At 31.7% G+C, this 17,950-nt stretch overlaps 2 protein-coding genes across 3 annotated transcripts; both read right to left on the bottom strand.

The window, feature by feature from the left end:
- Nucleotides 1–2,249: 2,249 nt before the first annotated feature.
- Nucleotides 2,250–4,748, bottom strand: LOC111003795. Of its 2 annotated transcripts, XR_006750793.1 has the most exons (4): nt 4,628–4,748; nt 3,896–4,058; nt 3,074–3,328; nt 2,250–3,028 (listed from the first exon to the last, which is right to left on the bottom strand). XR_006750793.1 is itself a non-coding variant. In XM_022274482.2 (3 exons), the coding sequence occupies exons 1-3, from the start codon at nt 4,688–4,690 to the stop codon at nt 3,144–3,146; spliced, it is 411 nt and encodes a 136-aa protein (XP_022130174.1). In that variant the 5' UTR covers nt 4,691–4,748; the 3' UTR covers nt 2,250–3,143. The 2 variants fall into 2 exon arrangements, 1 of the variants encoding a protein (XP_022130174.1); XM_022274482.2 differs by having other exon boundaries at nt 2,250–3,328.
- Nucleotides 4,749–6,311: 1,563 nt separating this feature from the next.
- On the bottom strand, nt 6,312–14,413 carry LOC111003792. The gene is made up of 5 exons (XM_022274476.2): nt 14,229–14,413; nt 9,851–9,959; nt 8,911–9,057; nt 7,842–8,013; nt 6,312–6,900 (listed from the first exon to the last, which is right to left on the bottom strand). Exons 1-5 carry the CDS (start codon nt 14,343–14,345, stop codon nt 6,747–6,749), a joined length of 699 nt encoding a protein of 232 aa, XP_022130168.1. The 5' UTR covers nt 14,346–14,413; the 3' UTR covers nt 6,312–6,746.
- Between the last annotated feature and the right edge of the window lie 3,537 nt (nt 14,414–17,950).

The raw sequence follows: 17,950 nt of genomic DNA, 5'->3' as shown, positions 1-17,950 counted from the left end.
TACGACATAGGGCTAGAACATTATTATGTTATCAAAAATCACATAGAATCGAACAATGTTACCACTCATTATCAATCAACTCAAGATTTAAAAAAGTTCTTTAAAGTCACACATTTCATTTCTCACGTTTTAAATACAATGACTGACAGTACTTGTAGTTACAATTTCGCTGTATCTAACAAAAACAAATAGAAAAATAATATAAAAAATCGTGCAATCCTTCATCAATACTAAGCAAACGAAAAGGTCGTGTTAAATAAATAAAATATATTATTTGAATACTAACATAAAAAGGCCATATGTCTGTTTCTTTTTACTTCTTAAACTATCTTGAAAAACCTCTTAAATTTTTTATTCATAGGAGGTTTAACTAAACACAGTTACTTAGGTTTTACCTCCTTCATATATTTTTTATAATCGAAATTTATACGGCATGTGCAAGAACGTTCATAATAAATTATTAATGAATTTCAAACTGCACATCAAAAGTGAAAGCGGTTCTGACTCACATGCACTAAATTAATGTTTCATTACATGCGATATTAGAATACGATTGTTTTAACCTTTTTTAGATGACGTTAATGTGAAGGAAGTCGAAACATTTAGATTTTCAAACTCAACAATTTGTCCTTGAATAAAAACTCAACAGTCTCATGGTCTTACATATGTAGTCGATCACTATTATTTTAAGGCTCGACTTATTTGAAGTATCGAGGTATATCCTTAGAAGGAATAGGAATATCCATAGCGCATTATATATTAGCAACATGAGCACAACCCACATACACACCTATACACACATCAGCGTAGATACCCTCACTTTAAGACCAACACACAACAAGCCAAATTAGGTATTACATTGTTAAATGTATTTAATAAAAAGAAAAAACCTTTCGTAAATATTTACTGTTCGTATATATTATAGTATTCCGTCTTTGGCTTTTTCCTTAATATAATTGTTGTTGAATTGTTGTTTGTTATATATGTTAGCTGTAGAATTGTGAAATAAATAAACATGACTGCACACTATGCTATATTTTTTTCATGTAATATTTCATTTATAAATATTCGCTTAGCTACTAGCGTTGAAATAGTAAATTAAACTATTTACTTTTACAGTGATTAGTTTCCATACAACTTCCATATTACTCATTAAGAACTCGTAAAACTTCTCTCTTAGTCTTAAACATAAACTGGACCAAGCACAATCAAGTAACACCTCAGTCGGTAGCAACCAAGGGTTTATTATAATAATGACTATTATATCTGCTCTGTACAGTCGAGATTGGTCATAAAAATAGGCCTATGAAACAAACAAAATATGTCGTACCATCTAGTACATATGCGCATATTAAATCAGCAGATTATTCAGATCAAATATCTAAAGAGATCAATAATTATGTTGTGGTATTGCATATTAAAATATAATATATGTATAGCAAGAATTATTCATAGTTACGGTGAGTTTATTGTATTACATTATATACTTCTAATTAATTCGTTTTATGTATTTATCTGCAGAAAAATAAAATATAAACTTATATGAATCTATTTAACGTATACTAATATATGCAAAGATGACAGCAGACAGGAAAGACTAGTACACAAAGTACGAAATTTATAAAATCACAATTTATCACATTTATTGTTTATTAGTATGAATTCATTGTAACCTATGCAACATTTCTTTACTTTTTGCCATAGTTTAGGTACTATATAAATATGATGAAGGGAAAATTTAAACTATACAAGATACCTTATAATTATCATATTCATTATAATTTTGGTCAATATATCTATAAAAGAAGTAGTTGGTGGGGAAAGGCTGTGAACAGGGCTACGTTGATACCGTGTCCTGCCTCGGACGATTGCTGGTGATGCCGTTATTATGAACAATAACAAGCCTGACATATTCCACCATAAATCAGTCGAGTCACGGGCGGGCATGTGTATTGCTTAATTTCCCCACGAAAAAATAGTCCAAGAGTTATATGTTGGAATTGGGTAATATCGCGATGATACTTGATTTATGTAAAATATATTCTATTCTATCGTAATCTAAGCTTTTTTGTAAAAATCTGTTCATTTGTTTTTTTTCTGTTATCTGTTATCCATGCATTTATGTATCTATGTATTTCTGTAAAGAACTTAAATATTTATTACTTATTCTTACAGTGATGTTGGTTTTGTTAAGTTACTTTAATATTATTTTAAAGCATAGTTACCACAATATAAATAAAAACAATACAACATTTGTATTATCTTATAATAGAATACGTACCTTAAAATTAAACTTTAATACTTTAAGTGTAACAATTATAAAAAAACAGATTAATTTTACAATTTCATATAAAATTGTTAAAAGATAATAAGCTTATTGGTACAACCATATTGTTTGGTATTTGTATTATTTCTTAAGTGGAACTCTCTCTAATTTATATTATGCGATATACACTGTACGTCTGATCTTTTACACTTCGTTATAAAAAAATCACAGTTTCAGTACTGCTTTCAAGTGAATGATGAAGACAGAGCATCCAAAGGACCAAATGAATTCTTTATATAGCCGACTTAATTCAGTAAAAATGCCATGTACCTGAGACTTGATTTAGCCTAGCCTGCGTAGATTAACACTACTCATAAATTAAATATGCTCAGTTAAATATTTTATTGATGGCACAAGCTTCTTAATTTTACATTTTTAGTTTCACTTTAGGAGTATATATAAATAAATTTCGAAGTGCCTAAGATAAAGTTTATAGCAAATAGTGTCAGAGTATTGTTTTTTTTATAGAACAGGGGAACAGGAGGTTTAGTGATATCGCCCATAGAACACGCTCTCAAAAAAGGCTCACAAGGCCTTTAAAGAATTGGTTCGATCGTTTCTACTGATCAAACCTGCCTTAAAAATGCTTAGTTGTGGAAAGATAAATGGTGACTGATTTCGTCAATTCTCTGTCGCGGATAAATTGTTTAATTACATATATGGCTACATACCTAAACTAAAATCTACTAAATGGCTAATTAACTATATAGTACTTCTAGTACTATATTATATCTAGTAATATAGTACTTATAGTACTAAGAAATATTGCACCTTTTTCATATTAATTATAATACAATTATTAAATTCGGTTCGATATCTATCGTCTAGCCGCAGCAGTTGTAGATGCTCCAGTGGTAGATTCTGATGCAGCAGTGGACTTTGGGGTCGTGGAAGCTTCTGCAGGGGGAGCAGAAGAGGCAGATGGTTTACTCTGGGCATCCACGCTCACAGACCATAGACCGTTCCAGTTCAAAATGTCTAAAGATGTTCCTTCAGATGCGGCTGTAAATTGAAACATAATAGTGACTTTTTTAAAGCAACAGCGTTTCTGAAAAGCGTAGTTTCTTTTATATTGATATCCGCAAGGCAAGTATACCAAACGTAGAATTTAATATGTTTTTTTTCCTTTTGTACTCCGTCCATAATGAAACTGAAAACAATCATTATATCGGACTTGCGATATAATAATTTTGCCTTAATAAATCCTCTAATCTCAAATTAAGTACTATCTTAATAAAAAATAATTAATCTAATTTTCTTTACTCCAAGTGCTTGACTAGCGATAGTGCTCAATCGCTAAGGGTACTGTTCCCTATATGAGGTATGTCTGTAAGAAGAAGAGATAAGATATCTTTATTGATAAGTCATAGCATGTTAAATACGGTCACCATCGCCTGGCGCGCATTAGCTGTGCACGTCATCAACCCCTATTCCCTTGAAAATGTAAATGTGCCAGCGAAAGTATTCAAAATTTCATGTGATTCATAAGAATCTACACTCTTGAAGAGGTAAAGAGAAATTTACAGTTCTAAAACCCTGTTACTTTTAACGTATCACAGATTTACTTACGTATTTTTATAGAAATATTTTGCGTAGGAGTTAAAGGCTCGGAACTTGTAGGTTTCTTGGTTGATGTGGATTCGGAGGATTCTTCGGATGAACAATCTTCACATAAGCCGAACATGTCATCGTCACCACATAAGAAGTCACATATGAACGAATCAAAATATGACTGTAAAAATAATGGCTTTAACGCAGTGTCTAAGTTATCTCAGTACATATATTAATACATAACCTCAGAGCTATGTTTATAAAGTGATTATGGTACTGAAAATTATAAGCCAACAATAATGTAAACATATAGAACTACACTTTAAAATATAAAAGTTTGTACTTTAAAGGTTTTGTCGTTTTAATACTATAATGTATTACTTTAAATAATAATCGAATTCATATAAATTTGCAAGTATAATTTGTCTTATTGCGAACTCAGACATTATGATACAGCTATTTCTGCGCATTTAAGATAGTTAATCTAGATCTTACTTCCGATGCACTCTCATTCTTATCTTAAAACGAATGGATGGATTTAAAAATTCTGAACGATTTTGGTATAATTTCTGGTGTATGGGTATGGTCAAAAAGCGCTAAGAACACTTTCTTCTAGCCAACCCAAAAGTAAATTAACTAAAAGGTAATATTAAAAATATAACAACATTATGAAAAAGGTTTTCTAGTTGAACCTTCTTATAGATTATTATAGGGATTTGTTTTCTAAACTTTATAAACAATAAAACTTACTTGCGCATGAATAACATGCATTAGAACGAATAATAAGATCACGCACGTCCGTACCTCGCCCATGACTCTCGAGGTTTTCACGAAAATTGTTCCAACTGTTTCCCTACATATATAATAAGCGTTTGCGCAATACGTCTGAAATATATACGCTTCATCAAAGATGAACAAATACGTAATTCTGACAAAAAGAATTCTTTACTTGGCGTAAACTATGAATCGAAACGTAGCTTGCATTTTAGGTCCTATGATTAACAATGGGGCAGTTTAATTTTTCCATTATTATTATTTTATTTTTATAAAGCATTTTCTGACCCAAAAACCTTACTGATATATATTTTTAAAGGACCTAGAACTTTCTGCTAATCGGCATTGTAATTACTCACGAAGATAGAAGACAGTTTTATTAAAATCATTATAAATAACTATTCTGATTCAAGGACATTCCATTTGCATTTGTAAAACAATTTTTGATCATTGAATTAGAATAAACTAAAAATATGTCTGTAAGGTGTGGCATACAGATTGTAATCTGTTTTTAGATCTCAAGTAAATAAACACTGGACGAAAATTTTGCACCGATGAAAAGGTAATCGCCAAAAACTGAAGCCGATTTGAGACTAAAAAAAAATTGTATGACCGCTATTATTGTTGTATCGCTCTCAAAGGCAACTATATTTAATAACATTTCAGCCCATCTTATATATTCTTCTATTGTCAAATATATGTTTTGTGTAAGTAGTGTTAAACTCTATTAACAATGTAGCATGTCTCTCAAGGAGGCGTAACTTACACCTGATGACCATTAATTAAAATCAGGTTACAACGCCACATCTGCGAAATCACCATACTCTGCGAAACAAATTCGTTTTAATACTTGTTAGTAGAACAGTTTGAAGATAATTTCAATATATTTTAGACACGGTCAAGTCTGAATGTCATAATACGTGTTCATACAGAGGTGCGTGCTTATTGTCTTTGGATAACAGCTACAGAATACTAATTATTAATCATTGTTTGAAACTCCGTTCGTTAGAGATAAAGTTAATACCAACCTATAATTACGTTAATGTTCTCCAATTTAAACGAGGGTTATTCAATAAATAGAGAAATCTTTCTCCATTTTCAAATAGCCCTAGTTTCTATTGATATTTAGTTCCGTGGGTAATGGAATATCTCAGGGACCAAAAAATTGTAGATGATGACGCAGTACTGAATATAGAATACGATGTTTTTTTCCTTCGACGCCTTTTAGGACTCTGACGACTCTTATACAAATGTATGGCCCCTGAGATGTTTCAATACCCACGTAAATAAAATGTTATAAAGATTTATCATATTCATTGTAATTCTTTATTAAACAGCGTAGTGCGTTGTATAAATTATAAACAAATGTAATTTTTATATGCCTCTAGAATTTGTGACCTTAATAATTGTAAAGATTTTCTATCAGTATAGACTTTCAAGATATATCATTTTATAAATATGAAGCATGTGTCCGTGCAGATAGAGGTCTGTTATATGAAAATTTTAAATACAATAGGTATTTTGAGTCCTACCTATAGCCATCATTATATAAGTAAACGCAGGATTAGAATGTGTAACAGATTCATAATTGCAACGTTTTTAGATTAATTGAAAGATTAATGGAAAATAAAACACAATATATTACGACAATTTTATTTTGTGAAATGAATATAAAATTTGTTAAATATGAACAGCTGCAGTTCCAAATAGTTTTAAATTATTTACCGGATACGCTAACTTATAATCTAACAAAACATAATTTATATTCATATTCTCGATAGTTATATATATCAAAAAAAAAAAATATTCAAATGGATTTCAGTGTATAAAATTCTATCATTACTATGTTGCAAGGTTTCTTTGAACTACTTAAATACTTATAACCTGCTTAGGTAGGCCACGCACTTCGTTCAATTAGTAGCCTGTAGTCTGCTTTTCGGAGAACATAAAAATTGGTTTGAAAACAACACCAAATTATAGATAGACGTGTAAATTACACCTACACATTTCAAAGACTTTAATTTTAATGTTATTCATTTGTTTTTATGTACTGACTGGGCGGTAGAGATATCTGTACAGAAAATAAATTATTTCACTAATTTCCAAAAGAGATCTTGTAGCTAACATTAGGTCTTAAAGGTACTTTGCTTCCAACTTCCACGAGGACAGGTGAATCATCCGGTCTTGCTGGCTTGTCGGAACAATCTTTATGTGGTATAGGAAATACGTAGTTGATATCGACGTCGTATCTGAAATAATTGAGGTTTACCTTAGCTGAGGGCTTCATACCAGCTGTATGGTACCTATATTTTATTATTTATTTATTATAACAAACAAACAAAATATCTTTATTCATCTAGGTAAACAAGTACACTTATGAACGTCAAAAAAAAATTAATTGTAAAATTACATTTACTACCAGTTCGCAAGTCAAGGGCGTAGAGCGGGCAAAAAGAACTGGCAAGAAACTTTTCAATCGCCAAGTTTTTAATACAAATTGTTTGAACTGGAGCAAATCAATCCCAAGGATTAGGATCATTTAAGTATTCGTCACATTAATAAAAAGCTTTATTAATTAATTTCCTTGTAAAATATATATACCTATATTATATTTATTATTCATATCATCCTAAAGAATTATTTTTTTCTACTATTTTGAGTATATATAGCAATAGTATTAGTAATAGACTTTGTCTTAATTAAAAATGCTGATGGAGGCAGATACATTTCAGCAATATTTTAATTGTGTGTCAAAGTCAAACCGATCGTTAGGCAGTTTGTACCTTAGCATGGCTAATAGTCATTGTTTGCCAATTATCCGGTATTGTATTATCAAGATAATTAAAGTATTACTAATTAAGAAACAATGGAGCAGTGTTGGCCTAGCTTCAGCGTACGACTCTTATACCTGAGGTCGTAGGTTCGATTCCCGGCTGTGCACCAATGGTCTTTCTTTCTATTGGGGCATTTAACACTTACTCATACGGTGAAGGCAAACATCGTGAGGAAACCGACATGTCTTAGACCCAAAAAGTCGACGGCGTGTCAGGTACAGGAGTTATAGCACATATATAGGTATTAAATTTAAAAATGATTATGAAACAGATTCAGGCCATATGAGGCCGAAACCTAAAGAGTGCGATTGATTTATTTAAGACACAAGAAACAACCATGAATATCTGATTCTGACCTCGGTAGCTTATCCCTCAAGTATGCCATGACGTTTTTCGGCAGTCCCGTAGTTCTGGACAAAACAAATGCAGTCAAATACCGAGTTCCTTCTCTTTGCTCAGCACAATGCAGTAGGAGAGCCCAGGTTTTATACTCCGTGTCTAGTACGTATGTGTTGTAAATACCATCATCTGTAATCAAGAGTGTTATATTTATATATAATACATATAGTCATATATATATGACAGAATCAAAGAAAAATATCTGAAAAGTTACAAGAACGAAATTAGCACCTAAATAAGGGCCGGGTTTAAATTAGCGTGACTATGAAATTACTATTACTATCAACCACTGCATAGTCGTTAATTTATAGATCAAGCAACCGAGTAAGCCCCTAGTTTTAACGGTTTTGAATTTAACCAATTGTTGAGTGAATTGTTTATTTATACGCTCTGTGACGTAATGACAATGACAGGCTATTTCTCCGGCATATATGGAAACAGCACTAATAAAATATTGTACGTAAAAAATGTTCGATACTACGTTGTAGTAAACAGTAAGAGAGGTAAGTACGTAAGTAAGTGTTGCAGTTGCTTATAAAGTTTTATATTGTGTCTTTATGCCACATAAAACCTTTTATAGACGCGTATGAAGACATGGCATGTAATATGCACATTTTAATTTGTAGCTACATCAAAGGGAAAGTAAAGAATATAACGTCATTAATAACTGAAGAAGGTTTAGCTACATTTGGACACCTGTAACACTGATCAAACTGCCTGAAATATTTTAGATTTTCAATATTTAGATTTTCTTTCACAAGTCTATCTACTAACGGTAGACTCTCTCTGCTTAGTAGCAGAGAGAGTCTACCTAAATAAAAATCCGTTAGTGTGCCGCAGAGGCTGGAACTAACGATCTCTGAGGTAAGAGGTTCATGGTATCATATCGCATAGTTACCCTACTAAATAACATATTTATATTATATATCCCTTACAAAATATGCGCCTTATAAAAAATCCCAGCAAATGACCCAGTTATCTCATAAAAAATAAACTATTGTATTCAAACCTCAATTTAATACTCACAGGTTCGTTCAGAATGAGTCCAATGTGCGGGCTCATTCAGGTCAACCCTCCAAGTGATATTTCCATACAAAGTCTCGCCAATAGGATCGTCTGCGTACCGGTAGGTAAAATTCATCGTCACAGCGGGCGTCCATTCTATCGTTCCATCTTGAATTGCATGTTAAATTAATAACAACAAAGAAAAATATTTTATGAAATTTACTGGTATATTTTGATATAACTTTAACTCCATATAACAATGGAGACTAAAGTCGCATAACCAGCAACATATGTAAATTTAAAAATCAGACATTGAATATTCAATAAATTCGATAAAGATATTATACATATTTACAAAATTAGTAGGGCCTTTATATTAAATTATATATAAACAGATACTTGTGTATCAACGCAAAGTAAGTATTTGTTACATGTAGATATTTATTTGATATATGACACGAATGCGATGATACAAACAATTGTGGATCTGTATCTTTAATTAATAAAGAAAATAAAGCCTTGTATAGATGGTAAAAAGCGTAAATGGTGCCCGTTTTGAAGTCCCATACATTTTGCACGGTAAGTATTATTAGTATATTATCTATACAGATTATCTCTGGTAAATAACATTTATTTTTATAGATACAACATTATGGTCAGTCAGAGACTGCAACGTTGTGTTTCTAGACAAAATATTAGAATCGGAGCCAAACTTCTGCTCAATTAACGCCATCTATCGCAGCAAAGTTGAAACAAACTGAATTATTAAACATTATTAATGATGCTCCTTTTATAGATACTTTATGGTATGTAAGTCTTTGAAATTGTGCTTTACTTGAAAAAATGAATAATTACTACTTGTATAACTGTAACTTGTAAAAATAAATATACGTTTTTCTATTATTTTTACAAGTTAATAAGTTAATTCTTTAAGCTTTTTGGATAATTAATTTATTCATACCTTCAGCTTGTACATGATCGTCCTCAGTAAAGACAGCTCTCATGCAACTGTATGATAATGCTTCTTCAGCACTGGCATAGTATTCCACAACGAACCAGTCTCCCAGCATCTATGAATATAAAATTTAAAAATTAAATTGATTAATTCACCCATTTTTAACACAGCCTCTTATAAGAGTAAAGCAGCGTTTAAATGTATATTGCTAATGCTAAAAATACAGGCGTCACATTTATATAACATTTACATTTATTTAACCAATCTAGATTCTGTTAAAAGATATCGCTGAAATGTTATTAAATACTTTAATAAAAAAAATATGTTAAAAGTTTCTAAAATTTATTGAATTATCATTATATTGCATAAGTGTAATGTGGGTTCAAAAAGGGACCTAAGAGCCTGAGGTATCGGGTTCGATCACCTGTTCAATGCAAATTATAATTTTGTTGTTTGGGAGCAAAAGCTCCCGCTTTTAGTGTGTTATCTTTTCTTTAACCTGAGGCTAACAATTAAACAAACATCAATTAAACAGTCACACACAACTTGTATATACGCCTATACTTATTTGTATACATTGTCTTTTATTAATTTAGACAATTCTATTCGCACATCTCCCACGCTCTATACTATCACTTAAGGCGTCTGTAGATTTTCTATTTGAATACTGTCACTTTCAATGGCAAACATTTTGCGATCTCTCTAATCCTCAAACAATAACAGTAGCTTAATCATAACTGGTTACCATAACAATAGATATAAACTGACAACTCAATGTAGTTATTTGCATACATTATACAATATTACTCTCGGGTTTAATCCTTCACTTTCTATTTTATGGTTGATTACGTATTTAATACTGAGATTATCCATGTCGTTAAGCGTAAACTGATAGATAATAGAAATCTAGAATGTTCCTTTGAGGCTTTTTATGCTGTGAGTATAAAATTAAACATTTTGAGATTTCAGTTCAGAAGTTTTTACGATTTTTTCTATTGTTCTTTAAATTCATTTGTTTTCTCTAACAGCAGTGGCATATTATAAAAACTGTGCAACATTTTTTTACTATTCATTACAGAACAGCGCTTGTGTAATCTTTTTACTACTATATATAACCTTATTGATACCTACATTGAACCAGACAACAATCAGATTGTGGCCATAGCCTATAAATATGCTTCCGAAGAATTCCTAATTATTACATTATAACAGGTGTTTTTGCGTTTGACTTACGCCCATATTGTCTGTGAATTATTAATTTCTTTTCACACATTTTACATCTCATAATTCATATTAAACATTCTTTCTATAGCCGAGATAAAAATGGCACCTCATTAAAAACCAATCAGCAAACATGTTTCCTTTGAGTTATGAGTTAGCTAATGTTCACAACCGTTATATGTTACTATACCAATAAACTTTGTCCATATGTCCTTAATCCCGGGTATATGAAACTTACATTACATTTTATTATAAGCATACGTTATATAGGAATGGTGGGTACTGCTCTAAACTAAACTAAAACTGAATTAGGCATCTAAGATACCGAAGTACGGTTCTATTAGAAAAAGATATTTTATTTCTCAAAGAATAAGATTAAGGTAGCTTCTAACCATTATTCAAAGATTTTATATCAGCCATAGTAAAAGCAGTGTTGGCCTAGTGGTTTCATCCATGTGCGAATCATTCCTGAGGTCGTAGATACGATCTCCTGTGCTCCAAGGGACTATCTATGTGCGAATGAAGACTCGCTCTTACGGTGAAGGGAAGTATCGCGAGGAAACCGGCTTGCCTTGCAAAAAGTCGACAGCGTTTGTCAGGCACAGAAGGCTGATCACCTCCTTGTCTTTTACCTTAGCCTTCTGGCAATGTGAGTGCCCATAGGCAGCAGTATCACTTATCATCAGGTGAGCCTCATGCCCGTTTGCCTCCTATTACATAAAAAAACTTTTCATTCTGTGTCGCGATTTAGTCAAGTTTTTAAATGATTTTTTCATCAATTGAAATCCATTAAAATCTCTATGAACTATTACCTCTCGAATAAGACTTTTTTTTTAATTAATGCGCAAAACTTTTCCACTACACCAGCATTAGTATTTAAATGAATGACGCTTTCTTTTTGAATTCTGATCAGGTCGATAATTAAGATAAAACCTAGTGCTAAAATCAGAGAAATCCAAAGCTAATGGAATTTAAAACATTTTTTTTCTTATATCCGTCTGGCCTATCAGTATTTTTTATCTATATAAAAATGAATTGCAGTTCGTTAGTCTTCGTAAAACTCGAGAACGGCTGGACCGATTAATTTTGATCCTGAATTATATGTGGAAGTCCAGAGAAGGTTTAAACATAAATAATTTGTAAAGAAACATATTTAACAACAGTTGATTTTCCCATTGTGTGTTTCTGTTTTTTTATAAATTAAGAAGTGTCACTTGATTGTCATATATTTATTGGTGCTTTCATGTGTATGTGTGTTTCATGGTTGTTGTTTGTGGTTGTCTATTGTTTTAAAAATGTTGTATTATGTTTGAGCACAAATATATGTACGTGATACGAAGTTCACGAGTTCATCTAGTTTAGTTTAGTGAGTGACGGTTTGCTCAGGCTTTCATAGGTTTCAGGTTTTCGTTTCAATAGGAATCGAACTTGATACCATCACTATTTAACGGACCTTTATTATATATTAATTAATAATAGGATTGTAGCTATTTTAAGTAAATTATTATTATTTTGAAATAAAGTGATCTCGAGCACTCATATCTAAAATGTTAATAGGATTGTCGATCCCAATTCATCTCTGAATCTCAACTCTAGATGTCGTATCATATAAACCCAAACATAAAAACAACTTCTAAAATAGAACATCAGTCGGACTCGGGGCAATAAAGGTATGAAAGTGCCCTGGCCGAAAATTATTTTTAGATTACTTTAGTATTTAAAAAAAATATATCGAAAAAAAAAAATGTTTTATTTAAACACTAAGTTTACTAGTCGGTTTTTTTTTGCCAGAGTGTCTATTGTGGTGTCCTGGGGCTATAGCCCCGGTTGCCCTTTAGGGTAGGGCAATGACATGGATAATTTTCAGTTCGAGAGGTTTGGTGTTTTTTCAGTTATAATATTTAGGTTTCTATGGATGTTAGATATGTCGGAAATGGCGACAAATGACTACGACTAGCGGTGAATGATTTTATGTGAACTACTATGTTTGAAGTCCCGTAAACCACTGATGTGTAAAGTCTTAAATTTATTTCTCGCGTGGTCTTAATAAGTGATAAATTAAACAAATGCAAAAACGTATCTTGTATTTCATAGTGTAAGATTAAATAATATAAATACCCGAAATATAACGGAATACTATCCTCTTCCTATACCAGGGCAACTTGAAAGTCCTAGGTTCAATTTCCGGATTGCTTTATAATCAATGAAACGAAATGAAAATGTCTGCCACGGTTCAAAGGTTATGTGTCTTGATCGTATAAGAACGTTAATAATGTATAATAATTATTAAAACATTGATTGCCTATACGTTTATTATGTAAGGTACGTAGCAATTGAATTTAATATGAATTTGGCGTGTTGAACTGTTATCGACTCCACGTCCGGCGCCCACGCATGGTACTTCCATAAACGACGCAACTTTGTAATACTTCAATAATAAATATTATTTGTAAATAGAGTTGGGGATTGCTTATGTTTAATATGATGTAATTATATCGAAAAAGCGAAATCGCTTGTAAGCGATAAGGCCGCTCTTATATCTTTTGTAAACTGTTTTTTTTATATTTTTGTTGTGTATGTTTTTATATAAGGTAATAAAGGATAAATAAATAAATATATTAGATTATATATTGAGATTGACAGTGTCCATGGGCGGCGATATCGCTTAACATTGGTTGAGCCTCCTGTCTGTTTGCCCCGTTCTATATATATTTTACTTAATGTTCATGGAGTGATTTCACAGTAGCGATTTTGTATATATTATGTTTTTCACATTGCGACATTATTGGTTTATTACTGTCAGGCTGGTAAATGTATATTTGTGAATTAATAAATAACTGCATATTTTTAGTCCTTATTAACATTTTCTAACCTATTGGAATATTATTCATGTTTTTTATTAATTTTCATTGTAAATATAATCCAAATTCGGGTAAGTAAATCCCAATATAGCCTGTTAAAATTATGGTATTTGCATCTTATATCTCAGTTTTTAATAATTATAAATATTTGTTAATGCATAGTATCTTTATAGTGAATAATAGAATAACGGTTAAATTACGAAGTTCAGGGGTTCTCCATTATGATGCTACTGGCACACACATAAAATAGAGTAGCTATCTTAACGATTCGAATTAAAAGATATTTATCTTGTTTAACTCACTTGAGCCAAATCGAAGTGAGGAGCGGCACGTACTTCCGGGCATTTCCACTTGTTAACAATCTTTCCGGATACAACATTCACCACAACCACAAAAAGCACAAAAACTAGTTTAGACATATTTAAGGATAAACGTATTATTCATTCGGTTGTCGCTGGTCAACTAACAAAAGGGAATTGTTATCATTTTGTATGGGACATTAGTTAATGTTGCTGGGACGCGTTCGGAATTCCATTATCAGGTACAATGACTCATAATTTACTTTGTAAATCATTTACGTTATTTTTTACTATATCAAATGTGGCGTTATAGTCAAACATAAATGTTGGGATTATTTGTTTGTGCTAATGTTATTTATGTATTAAACTTATCAACGTTTTTAAATAGTTAATTACTTCTAGAAATGAATTGCTTAAATTAATTAATTACTTTTCATGTAAACATTAGTTACAAATTCTACTTAATTGTACTTTTTATATATAAGACAATATAGAATTATAGCTAAAAGGTTGAAAGTATCGACCCAGTAGTTATGAGGTACAAACAAGAAAAAGTAATTTTTAAATAGAAAACTAGTATAAATTGTTGCTGCAGGTGACCTCCCTCTGTACCAGTTCGGAAAAGTGTGTTACGCTGGGGAGGCCTGTAGGAGACAGTACAATGAAGTAAATAACCCATATAACGACAAAGGAACGAAAAACAAAAGAGAAAAGATCGAATGTTCTATCATAATATAATGGTATAATCACGCAAACTATAATTTTTTATAAGTAAATTTTAATCAATGTTTTTTTTAAAGGAATCAACAAATTCATTACTTTTCTAATTTTATCTATATCCAAGAATTGTGGTCAGTGAAAAACTGATTCATCAACTTTCGTCATTATTATATTATTTAAATATCGCGTAAACTAAAGAAAAAATACAGCTTTAAAATACATACAAGTAACACAACTAAATAAGTCTAAGGAACACGACATAATCTTAACGTTGTGATAACAATTAACATGTTGACGATCGTTATCACTGGTTATTAGTTGACACTCGCTAACGATATTAAAATGTTATCTTGTTTAGAAATTTTATGACATTAAGCTTTTAGATATACCGAACTTTGAGCTTACATTTTTTAACCTTTGCTGGTGGTGTCTACAACATCTCATCCCTAAGGTCGTAGATTCAATCCCCAGATGTGCACCAATGGACATTTTGTTTATGTGCGCATCACATAACACTTGCTCGGTGAAGGAAAACATAGTGAGGAAACTGATTTGCCATAGACCCAAAAAGTCGACGGCGTGTGTAAGGCACAGAAGGCTGATCAACTTGCCTATAAGGTTAACAAATGATCAGAATTCATTAGGCCACTAGGCCAACACTGCTCTGCACTGTAATGTACATAATCTAACAAATTGGAGTTAAATTTTTAATATAATATGTTGTTCTGGGCTTTTATCTATCAAAATATCTAGCTGACCTGCGAACTTCGATAATATGATATTTTACTTAATCTCCCTTTGTAGTAGATACATACCAACATAGCTATATTCGCTTTTCCGAAAAAACCTAAGTCCTATTTTTTTAATATCTTTCAATTTTTTTATTCATAAATAAATAAAAATAATCCTCAAGGATTACATAAAATAATACTCGACCTGATTCAGCCGTCTTCGAGTTTCAGGCTTAGTAACATATTGTACGATTCATCTACAATTGTTACTGTTATTTATATTTTTGTTTAAAACATGTAACCGCATATAAATATTGGGGCCCCTTTATACCCGGTTCATTTGAGCTACATACACACATGATGGCAGACTGGTTTGTAAAATATTAGCAAAATTCGTGTCATTACAACTAGTTTTTATAACCCACTTTTAAACCATTTTGTGTCGCATCAATTTGAATACACCGGTTTTAAGGAAATTAAAAAATAAACAGTATTAATCTAAATGAGTTTATTTCAATTTTACAGTTCAGAAAAGTTGTGGATAATTTTAGGATGATGGTTTTCACTGTCACACTATTACGTAATTTGCATTTGCTGGATGATATATTTCTTTATAAATCATGCAACAATATGCAGGATTTACCACATATGTTCTTGACATAGAGCATTTCTAATCCTAGAGGTTTGACACATTGCAAAATAGCAGATATATTTTGTATTCACACGAGCTCTAGTTTTCGTATTGCCTAAAGGCGTCAGCGAGTGACTCCCATCCCTGAGGTCGTAATTTCGATTCCCGGCTGTGCGCAATATACTTTCTTTCTATGTGAACATTTAACATTCACTTAAACGGTGAAGGAAACATCGTGATGAAACCATCTTGCCTGAGACCCAAAAACCTACTTGTCTATTAGATTGACAAATGATCATGAATAAGATTCAGAAATCTAAGGCTCAGAGCTAAAAAGGTTATAGAGCTAATAATTTTATTTATAATTCCACAAACAGAATGGCTAGATTGTGCAATCGGCTGCAGGGCTCGATCATTCTTGATGTTTGTCCGATCGCCGAGCCGATTACAATAATAAATAAATCAGTGGCGCTACAACCTCTTTAGGTCTTGGCCTCCGATGTCTGAATCTGTTTCATGATCATTTTTAAATCTAGGCAAGTAGGTGATTAGCCTTCAGTGCCTGACACACGCCGTCAACTTTTTAGGTTTAAGACATCTCGGTTTCCTCACGATGTTTTCCTTCACCGTTTGAGCAAATGTTAAATGCGCACATGGAAAGAAACTCCATTAGTGCACGGATCGAACCTACGACCTCAGGTATGAGAGTCTCACGCTGAAGCCACTAGGCCAACACTGCTCTCGATCCGATTACAGCGCATTCTTTTATCACTTTCTTTGTTTCTTTTGCTATGCTTCAACGTCCTTTTTTTGAATATTTATCTGTATAAACTTATTAATTATAAGAATGATTATTTTGCACTACTTTTGTGATTGAAATTCGAAAATCACTTGTTTCGTTTTTGTGTGTGGCTTTGTTGGTGCAGCTATCTAGGTAACACTGAGAATGTTTAGAAATGGCCAGTTAGAAATATTGCAAATGAAAACTTTTTTGAATTTCAATTTCAGAACTCTTTGGTAACCTAATGACGTATATTGCATTAATTTGTTTTTGTGAATTGGCGGCAAATGCGGGACAATTTTCGGTCAATGATTTATTATGAATTTCCTTGTGGGTTGACTCAAAAACAAAGCTTTATAATGCATAAATGAATAAATAAATAAATAAATAATAATTATATCTACACAGAATGATGTCAGGCTTTGATGGTCGCCTTTGTTAGGTTATATGTAAATGACGTAGGTAAGTACTTAAAATAATTTTACGGATTGTGGCAAAGACGTTTAATTTAATCTAAACAAAGTTAGATTAAATTAAAATTCTTTCATAAAGATAAATAATATATTCTTACAGTGTTTTAATAATTCAAAGTCTGAATTTTAAAGATGTGTAATATTAATGTTAGGATTTTTTCATTACTGATATAACTTACCAAATTATATTCAATAAACAATTGCCAATGGAATTTTTATTAAGTTTTACTATATGAATCATGACAAACATGACACAGACGTCAAAATTTCGTCTCAAGAATGCCACGCTATCAGATATACGTGTTTTTACGTTTGAGTTTTCACCGATCCTTGCGCTTGCGCCGATATCGGGACGTCTTTGGTATTCTGTGCGTGCGCGCTGTTTACAT

Source organism: Pieris rapae, chromosome 17 (assembly GCF_905147795.1).
Source record: "Pieris rapae chromosome 17, ilPieRapa1.1, whole genome shotgun sequence".
NCBI classification, from domain to species: Eukaryota; Metazoa; Arthropoda; class Insecta; order Lepidoptera; family Pieridae; genus Pieris; species Pieris rapae.
The sequence above is the reverse complement of the archived record's forward strand: the minus strand, read 5'-3'. Positions and strand labels throughout refer to the sequence as shown.